Raw genomic sequence first — 16,188 nt, forward strand, 5'->3', positions numbered from 1 at the left:
GCCCTCCAATCAACACACCAGCGAACTAACACTTATTCAGTTAAATGATTAATTATGTAAAAATAATAACATGATTCCATTCTGTAAGGGTGGTGGCTAACCCTAAACATTATTGTCTGGGGCGCATGTTTTACTGATTTATGAATAAAGTTTAAATACTGTGTTTAAGGTTTTTAAATACCGTGTACCTCCTGCAGTTATTTTACCTGAAGATATATCATTTATTTTACATAGAAACCGAATTAATAATGACCATGACATTGTTTTTGTATATTTTGGCAATACAATAAAGCAATTACAATTTAACATTGAATTGAGAGGAGACAGACAGACAGACAGGTAGTGGTAGATAGACTGACAGACAGACAGACAGATAGTGACATAGATAGGCAGAGAGACAGACAGAAGTAGCTGATTAAATAAAAGTATCTTTGGTCTGAAAATCAGACAAATCTAAATCTTCTTTAAAGGAGGCTCCGTGGTCATGTGATTATGGATAACGTGGTTCCTTTATAGAGCCGATCAGAGCAATTTTGTCGATGATTGACAGGTTCTGGAGCAGAGGACGCTTGATCACATGGTTGCTGTGTGTACCCAGCTGGACGCTTGATCACGTGGTTGCTATATACCCAGCTGGACGCCTGATCGCGTGGTTGCTGTATACCCAGCTGGACGCTTGATCACGTGGGTGATATAAACGTCAGCTGACCTGAATTGGTCACGTGATTTATGGTTGTACACATGAGGAAGTTCGGAGACGAGACGAGGTGAGGCGACGGAGGAAAACTGTTAACATTTATTAAAATAAATGACTGGTAATTCATTAGCGTGCTGCTTTAGAGGTAAAGCGGATATGTTACCTTATAATACTACACTTTAAACTGTTAAGAGCATATTCAGCAGCAGATGTATTTATTTAGCAGACACTCAACGTGTTTTCACTTTGTTTCCACTTGTGGAGTGTTTCCAATTTAAAACCCTTTAAGTGTTTCCAGTCCGCCAGATCTCTACCTGGTCTACGTTGTTGTAATATAATTGTGATTTCACACTAAGGTGGTTAAAGGTGTTGTAGGTAAGATTTTAAGAGTTGTGTTGAAGTGCAATGTGTTAGAAATGCCGGCCATCCGTCAGCTAGTGATGAAAAAGCAACGGCTCTGTGAGAATATGTTCTTGTTGACTGCTCACCTCACTGTTTAAGACCGTTTAGATGTTGGGCCTCAGAGCATCTCTTCCATGTTTGAATGTCTTTCATCTTGGCTGTCAATCACAGGTCTGTGATGATGACATGCAGCATTTCGAAATGGTGGAGCTGATAACATAATTCTTTATTAATCCCGTAGAAACGTAGAGAGGATATGTTTCAGATACCTGCTCTATTTGTTTTTTTTTCTGCGCTCTCATTACAGCTCATGAATCTTACCTAAAGCAGCATTGGTTTGTGTTCAGGCTGCCTGAAAAAAATAATCTCAAGCTTTGAATAATCGTAAGTATTTCCAAACGAGTAGTATTTGAATATTCTGAAGGAAGTATTTCCAAACAAGTAGTATTTGAATATTCTGAAGGAAGTATTTCCAAACAAGTAGTATTTGAATATTCTGAAGGAAATATGAGAAATTAAATAAAAACAAAACTACCAAATCACTAGCCTCATAGCATAATTGCCCATATCATATTTTGGCCAAATTGTGATATCTAACCTAACGCTGCTGATTCACTGTGCCTCATTGGCTATATCCTAAGCCAATCAGAGTGCTTTTTACATTCCATAATCACTATCTACCTAGGTCAGCTATTTGACTTGGGCATTTTTTACTCTAAATACAAGATGAGGCTACAAGAGGCTAACGATATGCTTCCTGCTGCTGTGTGTCTGTCCCAGATGTTCCAGATGTGCGTCCTGCTGCTGGCACTGCTGCTGCTGGGGTCGGAGGCGGCCCCCAAGGGAGACGAGGTGCTCTACCTCCCCGGCCTCAGCAAGCAGGCTGCCTTCAAGCAGTACTCTGGTTACCTGACCGTAGCAGACAACAAACACCTCCACTACTGGTCAGTACTGACACCTGACCCTAGGAGAACACCTCCACTACTGGTCAGTACTGACACCTGACCCTAGGAGAACACCTCCACTACTGGTCAGTACTGACACCTGACCCTAGGAGAACACCTCCACTACTGGTCAGTACTGACACCTGGCCCTAGGAGAACACAAACACCTCCAGTACTGACACCTGCCTGTAGGAGACTACAGACACCTGCACTACTGGTCAGTACTGACGCCTGACTGTAGGAGAACAGACACACACAGACACACACCACCCCCTCGGCAATACTAGTCAGTACTCTGACAACTGATTGTAGTCTCTTTCTCTCTCACTCTAACACACCCCCCCCACGAGACTATACACCTGCGCAGTATGTAAGGGCCCCCCCTTACACACTGCTCAGAACTCTGAAACATCCTGGGTCTATGTGTCCTACAGGTTCGTGGAGTCCCAGCTCAACCCCGCCAAAGACCCGGTGGTTCTGTGGCTGAACGGCGGCCCCGGCTGCAGCTCTCTGGATGGGATGCTGACCGAACACGGCCCCTTCCTGGTTAGACCTTGTGCTCCCTCCTAGCTCCCTGCACCCTCCGAGCTCCATGCTCCCTCCTAGATTCCTATTGGTGCCATGCTCCCTGGCACTAATCCCTCCCAGTGTACCTCAGACCAGTGTACCAGGAGTAATGTGGTGGTTTCTTTCAGATCCAGGATGATGGCGTGTCCCTGGAGTACAACCCCTACTCCTGGAATCAAGTGAGTTGACCTTTGACTCCTACTGACCTCTATGATGACCTCTTCCATGCAAAGAGTTTAACTGAGCTTTCTGTTCTTCAGATTTCCAACATGCTGTACTTGGAGTCACCAGCAGGGGTCGGCTTTTCTTATTCCAATGATAAAAACTACATCACCAATGACACAGAGGTACTGTCCTCCTCTTCCTATTCTGAAGGAAGTGGAAGATCCGTGGTCTTGTCAAAAAATTAGATAAATGACTACAACGCATGACTTCCAACAAGTTGTAGTTTGATGTAATGAATAGTCTGCTCTTCCATCACCAGGCGAGATTCTAGGTTTCTTAAACATCCGGGGCTCAGTGGGGGGTATCGAGCGATCGCGGGCGGACGAGATTGTTGAGGGGGGGGCGGCGGACGGGAGGTTGAATTGTCTTTTTATTTTTATTTTTTATGATTTGATCCTGGGATTTTGCCCCGAATAAAACAGCCTAGTTACGCCACTGTCCATCACAATGTCTGCTCTGGGCCAATGCTGGGGTTGGGCAATCTTTGAGAATCTCACGGTTAGATTTAGATTCTTGGGTTCATGATTGGATTCAAAATCAATTCTGGATTTCAAGGACGTATTTTAGACCAGTACCTCTTAAAGTCCATGGCCACTACACAAATGTGCATGTGTTGCGTCAGTCACTGCGTCACAGCAAGGCTCCAGGTGTGGTCAGGGTTGTTATCCGTGCTCCAGGTGTATCCAGCAGGGTCTCAGGTCTCTGTCTGCTCCTCCAGGTGTCCATGAACAACTACCTGGCCTTGAAGCGCTTCTTCACGCTCTTCCCGGAGTACAGCAAGAACCAGCTGTTCCTGACCGGGGAGAGCTACGCAGGAATCTACATCCCCACCCTGGCCGAGAGGGTGATGGAGGATCCGGCGCTCAACCTCCAGGTGCCTCCTCTCTGCCGCTCTGTGATGCTATGATTTGGTGTAGATGCTGTGTGGTGTAGATGCTATGATATAGATGTGGTTGTTGTATGATATGGATTTAATGATTTGTGATTAAGATGTGGTGTAAATGTCATAATGTATAATGTGTTGATGTTATGATTTGTTATTTCATTTAACCTTTATTTATACTCGGAAGATCAATTGAGGGGTGACCCTCATTTGCAATGATGTCGAGTCAGCAAAAACAACAGATTTATGATATTATGTCTAAATTGGTTAAAGGATATTAAGGTATTACTTTTAATTTCTTGTTCCAGGAGTCAGGGGCACTGAAGCTAAAAGCTGTCTTTCAAAGCTCAGAACTGACATGAGGAACATGAAGCATAAGCATGTCAGTGGAGCGTGTTTGAAAAAGCCCATGTGAAATTTGCAGCATTTCAGACAAATAATGGGGAAGTTTCACAGACAGGGCTTTATAAATAAAAATGGGCCAATGTGCATCACGTCTATCTTTTAGAGAGGACCACCCAACCTTTCCATATAAGACACAATGGTGTGTCCCATAGGCATTCTCCTGTGATTGAGCAGAGTGAAAAACTGAGTCCAGGAGTTTAAGACATGAATGTGATGCATGCCAGTAAACCACATCACCGTAATCAAGGACAGACATGAAAACCCCCTCTACTGAGTGCTGTCTATCAGACAGACAGATAATCGCCAAACCACCTACATGCAGAATTATCAAAAACAATATCATGCAGCCTCTGTAAGAGCAAATGGAGGCAAATGGTTATAGATGTGATGTTATGATAGACGCAAGCACGTGTGCCTTGGTAACAATCCCGTCTGGCTCCCTGTTGTCATGGCGCCTCGACCTCTCGGTTGTCATAGCGCCTCGCAGTTGTCATAGTGACATGACAACCTCCTGGTTGTCATGGCGCCACCCGGTTGTCATCGTTCCTCCTGGTTGTCATGGCACCTCACGGTTGTCATGGCGCCTCGCAGCTCCCGTTGTGTGGAGGTTGATGATCCGTCTCTTCCCAGGGTATCGCCGTTGGCAACGGGATGGCCAGCTACGAGCTGAACGACAACTCCCTGGTGTACTTTGCGTACTACCACGGCCTCCTAGGCAACCAGCTGTGGGCCAAGCTGCAGACCTTCTGCTGTAGTAAGGGAATGTGTGACTTCTACAACAACCACAACATCAACTGCTCCAACTACGTACGTCCTCACTAGAACCTGCCGTGTTCCCGCTACCTACGGCCTTCTTTGATGTATACGGAGAATGGGTTAACCTAGCCATTGTTGGTGCTTGGCACTTGGTTCTATGAACATCTTTACTGTACCCACAGCAATGTATTGTTTCTCTTTCTTCTGAAAACGGTACTTATTGTAAGCCTCTTTGGATTAAAGCGTCTGCTTAATGTAAATGTACATGCACTAGTATTGTGTGTTTTGCTTGTTGGGAATTTCTGTTCTCTGAAGTTTCCCTCCTACTTCCATCCTCTGGGACTGGGGCTCCTCTGGTGCATTGCAGCTGGATGAGGTGCAGACCATCGTGTACAGCTCAGGACTGAACATGTACAACCTGTACGCCCCGTGTCCTGGGGGCGTCGGCCAGAGGGTGGGGTGAGTCCAGACCCGCTGAACAGACCAGGTCCTCTGGTGGGCTGGTTGGTTGACTGACTAACCCTGGTTGTTGTGGTTCCAGGATGGATGGCGGTAGTCTGGTTCTCCGAGACCTGGGGAACAGCTTCACCAGACACCCCTCGACACAGCAGTGGAACCAGGTGGGTCCTAGTTTGGGTTATGGTTAGGGTAGAGTGTGGGGTATCAGATAATGTTAGCTATTGTGTTACAGTTTGGGGATATGTTGTTATGGTTAGGGGAAAGGGTTATTGATGAGTTATGGTAAGGGTTTAGGTATAGGGTTATGGTTAATATTTGGGTATCAGATAGGGTTAGGTATGGGGTTATAGTTGGGTAATGTGTTATGGTGTTGATGTAGGATTTGTTTCCAGAAGCTTCGTGGTGTAGCGTCTCTCTTCAAGAAGGTCCGGCTGGACCCGCCCTGCACCAACTCAACCCCCTCCACCCTCTACCTCAACAACGCCTACGTCAGGGCGGCTCTGCACATCTCTCCTGACTCGCTGCCCTGGGTCATGTGCAGGTAATGCACCTGGGCTGCATCCTGTAGCCCTGGGCTAGGTGCTAGCTGGGTAGCATGCTAGCTATCCCAACCTGACGCTAAGACGACCCTCATAACAGACTGCTTCCGTCTTCTTTATTAAAGCTCGGAGGTGAACCTCAACTATGGGCGTCAATATGCAGAAGTCAGTAAGCAGTACCTGAAGCTGCTAGGAGCCCTGGTAGGTATTGCTAGTGCTGGTCTAGCCTCATTGTCAAGCGTTCAGAACTCGCTGAGCTGTTTTAGGTTAAGCCCATTGCTACTGTGTATAACTGGTGTCCTGGTTTGTACCCCAGCAATACCGTGTGCTGGTGTACAATGGAGACGTCGACATGGCCTGTAACTTCATGGGAGACGAGTGGTTCGTGGAGTCACTGCAGCAGAAGGTACAGTTTTAATAACCAGAGATTTAAGGCTTTAAATCAGGAGGTGTGAAACATTATAGAGACAACATCCAGAGGCATAGAGCTTTAAAATCAGGATGAATGAAGGTTTACTATCATCCGGATGCATAAAGCTGTAATATCCTGAGGTGTATAACTGTAGCAGTTATACTGCTACAGTGGATCCAAAGTATAGAGCGAGAGTCCCGACTGATGCATAAGGTGTCTTTTATTTTGTTCTTCAAACAACGTTGACCAAACTTTAATCCTTGCGTCGTCACCATGCACTGTGAAAACTGCATTGAAACAAATACAATACAATACTAGTTCACACAGTACTAATTTACACACTACATACATGCATATAATTTATACAAATTACATAGCCATAAAATCTTGATACAAAATCTTCATCAAAATGTATAATCAATAATCAATAAAATCATGAAGAAAACAAGTTGGAAATCATGAGGTTGGTTTAATGTCAGACGGTATAGATGGTGCTACATCAGGTATAGTGGTCTAACCCCCCCCCTTCAGGTGGAGGTGCAGCGGAGGCCCTGGACCTACCAGGACACAGAGGGGCTCCAGGTGGGCGGGTTCGTGAAGGAGTTCAGCAACCTCGCCTTCCTCACCGTTAAGGTAAAATCCTACGCTCCTGGTGGCTACGCTTAGCTGCTGCTGGTGGTGGTGGTGGTAGCCTACATGCTAAGGTAGTATTAGTATTGACTAACTAGACTTGCTTGTGTTTTCTCATTCTGGCAGGGCTCGGGTCACATGGTCCCTTCCGATAAGCCTGCCGCCGCCTACACCATGTTCTCCCGCTTCCTCCTGAGACAGCCCTACTAAGCTACAGACCGGACCCACGCACCGTGGACCGGATCACCTACTGATCACCTGAATGAAATGAGACTATCAGAGATACTGAATGTCTGAATAAATACTGAATTGTCTTCCTGGTTCTTGTTTTCTGTAAATAAACTTCCAATTACGAAAAACAGTTGTAGTGAATCATCCTCTTCTACCTCGATGTTGTCTGGTGGGGTTACTACAACCCTAACGCCAGCTTGTAGTCACAATGGTGGGGTTCCCAGTGGTGGAGGACGTTGAGGTTCCTAATTCCAGCTTGTCGTCACAATGGTAGTGTTGGTAAAGGTTCTCTCTAGTGGTGGAGAACCTTAAAGGACGTTGATATGGATTCAAACACTACACAATCTGCATTTTATTGAATGTTTTTATTGCACTAGTTTGAGTGTGATAATGTGTATATAACTTATTATATATATATATATATATATATACACATGGGTGGTGGGGGGGTCTGGGCTCAGCTGGGTCATGGGGGGGTCTGGGCTCGTCTAGGTCCTGGCTCGGCTCGGCTGGGCCGTGGGGGTCCAGGTGGTTCACAGCGTCTCCTCACTCCCAGGGCGGATGTTGTTCTCGATCATGTCCCTTAGCCCTCGGCTGAAGTGGAGGTTGGCTCCTATCACGATGTACCCCTGAGGAGAAAGGAGGAGGAGATGGTGAGGAGGAAGAACAATTCTCCTCATATTGGCATCTAACCCCAAGTATTAGAAGTAAAATAGTTTATCGTGTATACTATATTACGGTGTATAGAATAATATATTTTAGCAGTGTGTTATAATGTATACAGTAGCATTAATGTTATGTCTACAATAATATTGTAGTACAAGTGTTATAATGTATAAAGTAGTATTGTAGCATCTGTGTTATAATGTACACAGTAGTATTGTATTAGTGATATAATGTATGGTATATACTGTATATATAGTATTGTAGCACTCACGTTGTGATACTCCACCACCTCAGCCACGAAGTCCATGCCATCAGCCAGGGGGATCTGAACCCCTCTTTTAGTCCAGTCTACACACACACACACGTGTGCAGAGATGCACAGGCACAACATTTAATATTCATATTCTAACATTTAGTATTATTAATGTTAATATGAAAGTAATGATGAATTAGTGTTGAAACTGACTGTTGATGAGAGGAACCATGGAGATCTGGAGCATCGTCTTCAGAGGACCCTGGAGGGGAATCAACTACACACACACACACACACACGCACATGCAGGCACACACATACACACGCAGGCACACATACACAGACATTTGATTAAATACTGGTAGACAGACAGACAGAGACAGACCGACAGATTGTGAGAGAGGCAAAGAGAGACAGAGAGAGGCAGAGAGACAGGCAGACAGACAGAGAGAGAGAGACGGATCTTACGGCGAGGGATTCCAGGGCCGACTGATTGGAGAAGATTTTAAATCTGGAAGAAAATAAAGAACCTTGAGAATCGCACAATTTACCTGTCTCACACCCTCACCTGACTCACCCTACCTGTCTGTCTCATCCAACCTCTCCCTGTCTCACCCCCACTTGTCCCTGTCTCACTCCACCTGTCTCATCCCCCCACCTCTCCCTTTCCTAGCCCCACCTCTCCCTGTCTCCCCCCACCTGTCCCTTTCTCACCCCTAACTGTCCCCCATGTGTGTGTGTGTGTGTGTGTGTGTGTGTGAGTGCTTGAGTTTGTGTGTGTGTGTGTGTGTGTGTGTATACCTGCGGAGGTCAGCTTGGACAGACAACCGTTTTCCCTTCATGGAGACTTTAGCGTTGAACTTGGCTTCCTGCAGGCAAAGGAGTAGGTTCAAACACAAACACAAACACACACACACAGACACAGACACACACACATACACACACACACACATGGAATCACTCCATCGCACAGACACACACACACACACACACACACACACACACACACAAATTGTAAATAGTCCTCATTTATATAGCACTTTTATCCAAAGCGCTTTACGGTGTTGACTGACATTCACCCATTCATGCACACATTCACACACCCATGGTGGAGTCAACCACGCAGGGCGACAGCCAGCTCGTCAGGAGCAATTAGGGTGAGGCGTCTTGCTCAGGGACACCACGACACTCAGCTAGCACGACACACACACACACACACACACACACACCCAAACACACACACACACACACACACACACACACACACACACACACACACACACACACACGTATAGTTGATGTATAATTTGTGTGTGTGTCTGTTTACCATAGTCATCTTGATGTAATGTGTGTGTATGTGTGTGTGTGTGTGTGTGTGTGTGTGTGTGTGTACCATAGTCATGCTGCTCAGCTGAACAGGAGGCTTCCCGGGCGGCAGGACCATCACCGTGACGATGGCTGTCACGGCAACGGTTGCCCCGGAGGTCCTGATGGAGGTCTTGGGAGGAGCCGTGACCTCCAGTTGGAGTGACAGAGGGGCTTCCATAAGAGCTGGATTCTGAGGGACACACCTTCATCATCATCATCATCACCACCTTCATCATCATCATCAAGATCATCATCACCACCTTCATCATCATCATCAAAATCATCATCACAAACTTCTTCATCATCATCATCATCTTCATCTGTGTCTACTCACCAGCAACATAATGGTTCCAAAGTAGGTGGTCCTGAGCAGCATCAGCATGTCTTTAGGCATCTGGTGGAAGAAGAGCCAGCATCAGCCGGAGGTCCTGAACATCTGCTCTACAGCAGGAGACCATCACCTGGAGGTCCTGATGTAAAGGTATATTCTACAGGGAACCATTCATCACCTGCAGTAAAGACAATGACAGGTTTCCTCACCCTGTCATGGGTGATGTGCATCTGGAAGATCCCTGCTCTGTAATAGGAGAACATGCCGCTGTCGAAGAAGAACTCGGACAGCGCTAGGTACACCATGCGGTCATTCTCCCGGATCATCGGGGCCACCGCCGTGTTCTCCAGGCTCACGTTCTGATTGGCCAGCTCGAAGAACATCCCCTGAAACCACCGCCATGACATCATCAACAGAACCGAGCAAACGGACATAGAACACAATAGAATAGAGCAGAATAGAGCATAACAGAATAGATGAGACTAAGGACAGGATAGAATAGAGCCGAGTAAAATAGAATAGAGCAGAATATAACATATCAGAGCAGGGGGGGTTCACCCTGAAGTGCATGTCCATGCCCCTGGAGGTGACAACGGGGTCGCTGAGGAGAGAGTAGTCGATGCCGATGTAGGAGTCCACCTCACTCCTCACTATCAACACAAACATCATGACAGGCTCCTCCCACTAGAGTTTGCCCCTCCCACCCAGACTTTAATATGCTCCCTGAAATCTGAGTGAAATGTGATGATATAGTGATAATTACGTATATTGATGTGATGATTGTTTAATGATTGATTGTTTACCTGGAATCATGGACAACATGGAGTTGATGTGAGTCAAGGCAGCATCGTTTAGAGCAGGACAGATCTAGATAGACAGACAGACAGATAGACAGGGCTTAGGGCTACAGCTAGGATTCACTGGTTCCTTCATGAATGAATGGATTAATGATGTCAGACCTGTTGGTTGAGCAGGAAGCGCATCCCTGTGGTTATGAAGGTGGCCAGGAAGTCGTAAACCCTCCTGAAAACGTAGAGCCACATCAGTTAGAAGCGAACCTTTGGGGTTAATCTTCGTCTGAGATTATGATTGGAGTTCGGTTTCTCGGTTGTCATTTATCTAACATGATGCCAGGTTGTAGTTTATTAGGGACCACTGCAAGGTCCCTATTGTTTTTGCCTCGACCAAAAAAATTTTTTCACCTTCTTCGACTGCATTTTTCCCCCCCTGAACATATACGAAAACTCATTTTTATTTGGCACATTTGTGGGGACTGCTGTAAAATTTGATATTCTATGTGTCAAATTCAGGTTGGCCCAAAGGTGGCGCTATACCAACTGTTCAAAAGTGCAAACTTTGCACAAGCATATCTCGTAACCGGTTTGACCTACACTCATGAAACTTTGGTCACACATGCACATCCTCATGCTGAACAAATTGCCCTACCACTTCTAAAAAAAAAAAGTAAAAAAAATATATAAAAAAATAAAAAAATAAAAAAATTAATTAAAAAAAAAATAAAGTAAAAATAAAAAATAAAAATAAAAAAGGGGGCATCCGTGGCCTACTGGTTAAAGAGTTGGACCGGTAACCGGAGGGTGGCCGGTTCGAATCCCGACCGGTAGGCAAAAATATGGATGGGGGGAGTGGTTGTGCAACACTCTCCTACGTCCTCATCCACGGATGAGGTGCCCTTGAGCAAGGCACCTGAAACCCCCAACTGCTCCCCGGGCGCTGCACTGCGGCTGCCCACTGCTCCGGGTGTTCACCGGCTCCCGGATGGGTCAAAAGCAGAGAAAGAATTTCCCCCAAAAAGGGACAATAAAGGGTAACTTAACTTAACTTAACTTAACTTAACTTAACTTCCGGGTGGTCAGATTTTCCGCCATTTTGAATTTAGTTAAAAACAGTAAATTGCCTAAGGATCCCACATTTTTTGACTTTGACAAAAATCCTTTGGCACATATCATTTATGGCCCATTATCTTCAATCTGACATAAGGATTACTCTGTACAATAAAGTTTAACGCTCCCATGAGCCATTGAGTTCTAAAAGCGGTGTGGTTTAAAACGCCAAAATAGTTAATTGCTTATATCAACATCAAGTTGGACTCTTATGATGTTGACCCTACAACAAAAGTTGTTCAGAATCAAATTCTGAACAAGATAAAGTGAACATATTTTCAAATGGGGCGTGACATCCAAATGGGCGTGGCCTGTCACTAAAATCGCCACAGTTCATAGACGCAATGTTTGATTTCAGCGGGACCGACACAGCTATTTGCATTTTTTCATTTTCACTCTCGGCGGCAATTTTCCCTTTTTTGCCTCGTATTTCAACAAACTCCTCCGAGGGAATTTATCGGATCTGCTTAAAATTTGGTCAGTACAGGCAAAAAGTTGTGCTTGACCAACGCTGTGTTATTTGTGACTGTACGTTAAAGGGCGTGTCCGTGGCGTGCCGTCAAATTTGGCCATTTTGAATGCCATTTTTTCTTTTTTTTCTTTCTTCTTTTTCTTGTATTTCAACTAACTCCTCCTAGGGAATTTATCAAATCTGCTTCTACATTGGTCAGCGCACATGTTACGACGGCACGTGACGCGGCCGCAAGCTGGTGCGAGGGCCCGTTCATCACTGCGCGCAGTTTTAATTTAACATGAGGTTAGCTTGTAATTTATTTTACAGGAGGTTAGCTTGTAGTTCATTATCATTGAACATGACGCAAGGTTGTAGTTTATTTAACATGACGCTAGGTTATAGTTGATTTAACATAGCATTAGTTTGTAGTTTATTTAACATGACGTAAGATTGTATTTCGTTTAACATGACACTAGGTTGTAGTTTATCTAACATGAGGTTAGCTTGTAGTTCATTTAACATGCCGCTAGGTTGTAGTTTATTTAACATAGTCCTAGGTTATAGTTGATTGAACCTCTAGATGGTGCTAAGTCGTAGTTTATTATCATTAACGACAAACAGACAATCCTTCACTGACCCCAGCGTGCCGCTGAACTCGGCTCTCATCTTGGCGATGTTAGCATCACAGGTGATGTTGCTGATCTTCAGCCGACCCAGGTCGTCTCGGACCAGCTTCAGCGCTGCGTGGATGTCGACGCCGTCGGCGGAGGCATTGATGGTTCCTGTGTCATAACTGACAGAAGATTAACATGTAACAACGTACCATGAAAATTAAATATAGAAACAGTGTTGGGGTAGAGTAGGTGGAGGTGTGGTAGAGTAGGTGGAGGTGGGGTAGAGCAGGTGGTATTGGTAAAGTGGTATTCTAAGCTGGCTCACAAGAACCAGTAGAGGATCTGTCTCTTGAAGCTTAGTGTGATGGAGGAGTCCTTCACTTGGAACAGTAGACCCAGTTCAGGCTGGAAGAGGAGGTCTGCCTGGGTGATGTTCAGCTCCACGATCTTCACGCTGCCCGGAGGAACCAGGCATTAGAGACTGGTCTCACAGAACATCTGCATGTCTAGTGCTGCTTTGTGTTCATGTTGGTAATGTGGTGTAATGTTAAGTATAAAGTACTGCAGTACTATCGTATATCGTTCCTACTCAGTGATGGTGTTGGGTTAGAGGGTAAGATAGCAATATATATTATACATTATATAGTTCCTCTTTTGTGATGGTGTAGTGTGAGATACAAAGTACTTTAGAAGTAGTAGTACTACAGTCATATATTACTCTGTGATGGTGTAGTGTGAGATACAAAGTACTTTAGAAGTAATAGTACTACAGCAATATATTACTCTGTGATGGTGTGGTGTGAGATACAAAGTACTGTAGAGGTATAAGTACTCCAGTAATGTATGTATAATGTATATCCAGTAATATGTTACTCTGTGATGGTGTGGTGTGAGATACATAGAACTATAGAAGTACTACAGTAATATATTACTCTGTAATGGTGTACTGGAAGCGTCCCTCCTTCCCTTTCATCTCGGGCATCGAGATGTTACTCAGCTCCTCTTCCACGAACTTCTGAGTTTCATACTTCACTAAAACATGAGAAATACTTTGTATTAAATACTACATACTTCACTGAAACATCACAAATACTGCGTAATAAATACAACGTACTTCACTGAAACATCACAAATACTTTGTATTAAATATGACGTACTTCACTGAAACATCACAAACACTTTGTATTAAATATGACGTACTTCACTGAAACATCACAAATATTTTGTATTAAATATGACGTACTTCACTGAAACATCACAAATACCTTGCATGGTATTTGTGATGTTTTAGTGAAGTACATACTACATACTTCACTAAAACATCACAAATACTTTGTATTAATACTACGTACTTCCCTAAAATATCACAAATACTATGTACATAAATACTTCCCAAACACATATGATGACTGTTACACAACATCATCATAAGTCCTCTTTGTGTTTATGTTGTGTTGCCACAGTGTGACGGCGGCACATCTTACACATCTCCAGCCCTTTATCGGTGATGCGGATTCTGACTCCGGCTGGCTCCGGCCTGTTGCAGGTTACCATGGTAACCAAGAGAAGGGGGGACCAGAGGTAGAGAACCATCCTGAACCTAGGAAACACACACACACACACACACACTCATCCCATCAGGACAAGCTGTCCACTTTCCTAATCCCCTCTGACACACAAACCACAGGATGTGTGTGAGTGTTTGTGTGTGGGTGAGACAAACATTTCTTGGAATTCAACCTCAAACTCCCACTGTATACACACACACACACACACACACACACACACACACACACACAAACTTCCAATGTATACACAAACACACACTACATATACAGTACAAACATTAGCGTAACAAGTATTCAGCTCTTTCACAGATATGTAAACATACATTGATTTTATTCTACAAGTGTGTGTTGGTATGTGGTTGTGTGTGTGGGTAAGTGTGTGTGTGTGTGTGTGTGTCTGTATGTCTGTATAGGTTAGTGTGTGTGGTTGTGTGTTGGTATTTGTGTGTGTGTGTTGGTGTGTGTATGTGTCACACTGTACCTTTTGGACCATCCACTGCTTTTCCAGTCTGTATTTTAGTCCAGTCTCTCTCTCCCTCTGTGTGTTTTTGTCTTCCCCTCTCTCTCTCTCTCTCTCTCTTTCTGTCCCTCTCTGTCTCTCTCTCCCTCCCTCTCTCTCCCTATCCCTCTCTTTGCTATGTCTGTCTCTCTCTCGCTGTCTCTGTGTCTGGCTGTGTCTGTCTCTCTCCCCCTCTCCTCCTTTGTCTGCCTCTCTCTCTCTGTGTCTCTGTCTCTGTCTCTGTCTCTCTCTCTCTCTCTCTCTCTCTCTCTCTCTCTCTGTCTCTCTCCCTCTCTCTGTGTGTCTGTGTCTCTCTCTGTGTGTCTGTGTCTGTGTCTCTCTCCCTCTGTCTGTGTCTTTCTCCCTCTCCCTCTCTCTGTGTGTCTCTGTCTCTCGGTCAGGGGTTTTATAGGTGGAGGGCAGCAGTAGGAGGGGCAACATTCCCCTCTCTTCTTACTGAGAAATTGCACTCTGTCAAGTGTGTGTGTGTGTGTGTGTGTATGTGTGTATGTGTGTATGTGTGTGTGTGTGTGTGTGTGTGTGTGTGTGTGTGTGTGTGTGTGTGTGTGTCAATGCTAACAGAACTGACCCTTCTCCTCCTCCTCCTCCTGTGTTTGAGGAGGAGGAGGAGGAGGAGGGAATCTGGCTCCAGTTCTCTTCACTTTGTTGTTTTAGCTTCACTGGTCTCTGAGGAATTCACTGACCAACCCTCCTGGACCCCCTACCCCTCTAATACATGTTCTATAACATCTAACCCTAACACCCTCTAATAAATGTTCTAGAACATCTAACCCAAACAACTATAATACATGTTCTATAACATATAACCCTAACAGCTCTGATCCATGTTCTGTGGTATAACATCTAACCCTAACCCCACTAATACATGTTCTTTAAATACTATATAACTCTTAAAACTCTAAAACATGTTCTGTATTATAACATCTCACCCTAACAACTCAAATACATGTATATAATTGTATAACATGTAATCCTAACCACTCTAATACATGTTCTATATTATATCATCTTGCCCTAACAATGCTAATACATGTTCTTTATATAATATATAACTCCAACAACACTAAAACATGTTCTATATTATAACATCTAACCCCAACAGCTCTTAAACATGCTCTAACCCTCTATAAACTTAACCCTAAAGTATCTTTAGGGTTAAGATACTCTTACTCTTTTACATCTAACCCTCTATAACCCTAACCCTAATGTATAATAATTAACTGCAATACTTTCTTATACTTATTCTTATACATGTTCTATAGAACAGTATCTAACTTGAATATATATATATATATATATATATATATATATATATATATATATAGTATACCATCTAACTTGAATACTCTAATATATGTTA

General features: G+C 44.3%; 2 protein-coding genes across 3 annotated transcripts; one reads left to right on the forward strand and one right to left on the reverse strand.

The window, feature by feature from the left end:
* Positions 1-710: 710 nt before the first annotated feature.
* Positions 711-7,233, forward strand: ctsa (cathepsin A). 2 transcript variants are annotated; one of them, XM_084463853.1, is made up of 15 exons: positions 711-767; positions 1,407-1,483; positions 1,880-2,043; positions 2,478-2,589; positions 2,739-2,789; positions 2,871-2,957; positions 3,554-3,709; positions 4,754-4,930; positions 5,247-5,338; positions 5,421-5,499; positions 5,731-5,879; positions 6,003-6,078; positions 6,194-6,283; positions 6,821-6,922; positions 7,046-7,233. In XM_084463853.1, exons 3-15 carry the CDS (start codon positions 1,880-1,882, stop codon positions 7,127-7,129), a joined length of 1,419 nt encoding a protein of 472 aa, XP_084319979.1. In that variant the 5' UTR covers positions 711-767; positions 1,407-1,483; the 3' UTR covers positions 7,130-7,233. The 2 variants fall into 2 exon arrangements, with proteins under 2 accessions (XP_084319979.1, XP_084319978.1); XM_084463852.1 differs by having other exon boundaries at positions 761-842.
* Positions 7,234-7,607: 374 nt separating this feature from the next.
* Positions 7,608-15,156, reverse strand: pltp (phospholipid transfer protein). The gene is made up of 16 exons (XM_084464803.1): positions 14,790-15,156; positions 14,225-14,340; positions 13,673-13,772; positions 13,066-13,194; positions 12,764-12,919; positions 10,728-10,791; positions 10,572-10,635; positions 10,327-10,418; positions 9,978-10,154; positions 9,772-9,831; positions 9,463-9,627; positions 8,871-8,938; positions 8,538-8,580; positions 8,283-8,346; positions 8,088-8,164; positions 7,608-7,779 (listed from the first exon to the last, which is right to left on the reverse strand). Exons 2-16 carry the CDS (start codon positions 14,331-14,333, stop codon positions 7,684-7,686), a joined length of 1,464 nt encoding a protein of 487 aa, XP_084320929.1. The 5' UTR covers positions 14,334-14,340; positions 14,790-15,156; the 3' UTR covers positions 7,608-7,683.
* Positions 15,157-16,188: the final 1,032 nt, after the last annotated feature.

The sequence above is a fragment of the Micromesistius poutassou genome (genome assembly GCF_964030765.1).
Source record: "Micromesistius poutassou genome assembly, chromosome: 2".
Lineage (NCBI taxonomy): Eukaryota > Metazoa > Chordata > Actinopteri > Gadiformes > Gadidae > Micromesistius > Micromesistius poutassou.

Coding starts and splice junctions, on each gene's coding strand:
- pltp (XM_084464803.1), bottom strand. CDS start 14,333: ATGGTTCTCTACCTCTGGTCCCCCCTTCTCTTGGTTACCATGGTAACC. Junction 10,419..10,571: donor CATGTTGTCCATGATTCCAG/GTAAACAATCAA, acceptor TTGTGTTGATAG/TGAGGAGTGAGGTGGACTCC. Junction 10,155..10,326: donor GCATGGACATGCACTTCAGG/GTGAACCCCCCC, acceptor CGGTGGTTTCAG/GGGATGTTCTTCGAGCTGGC.
- ctsa (XM_084463853.1), top strand. CDS start 1,880: ATGTTCCAGATGTGCGTCCTGCTGCTGGCACTGCTGCTGCTGGGGTCG. Junction 5,339..5,420: donor GGCGTCGGCCAGAGGGTGGG/GTGAGTCCAGAC, acceptor TTGTGGTTCCAG/GATGGATGGCGGTAGTCTGG. Junction 5,500..5,730: donor CGACACAGCAGTGGAACCAG/GTGGGTCCTAGT, acceptor ATTTGTTTCCAG/AAGCTTCGTGGTGTAGCGTC.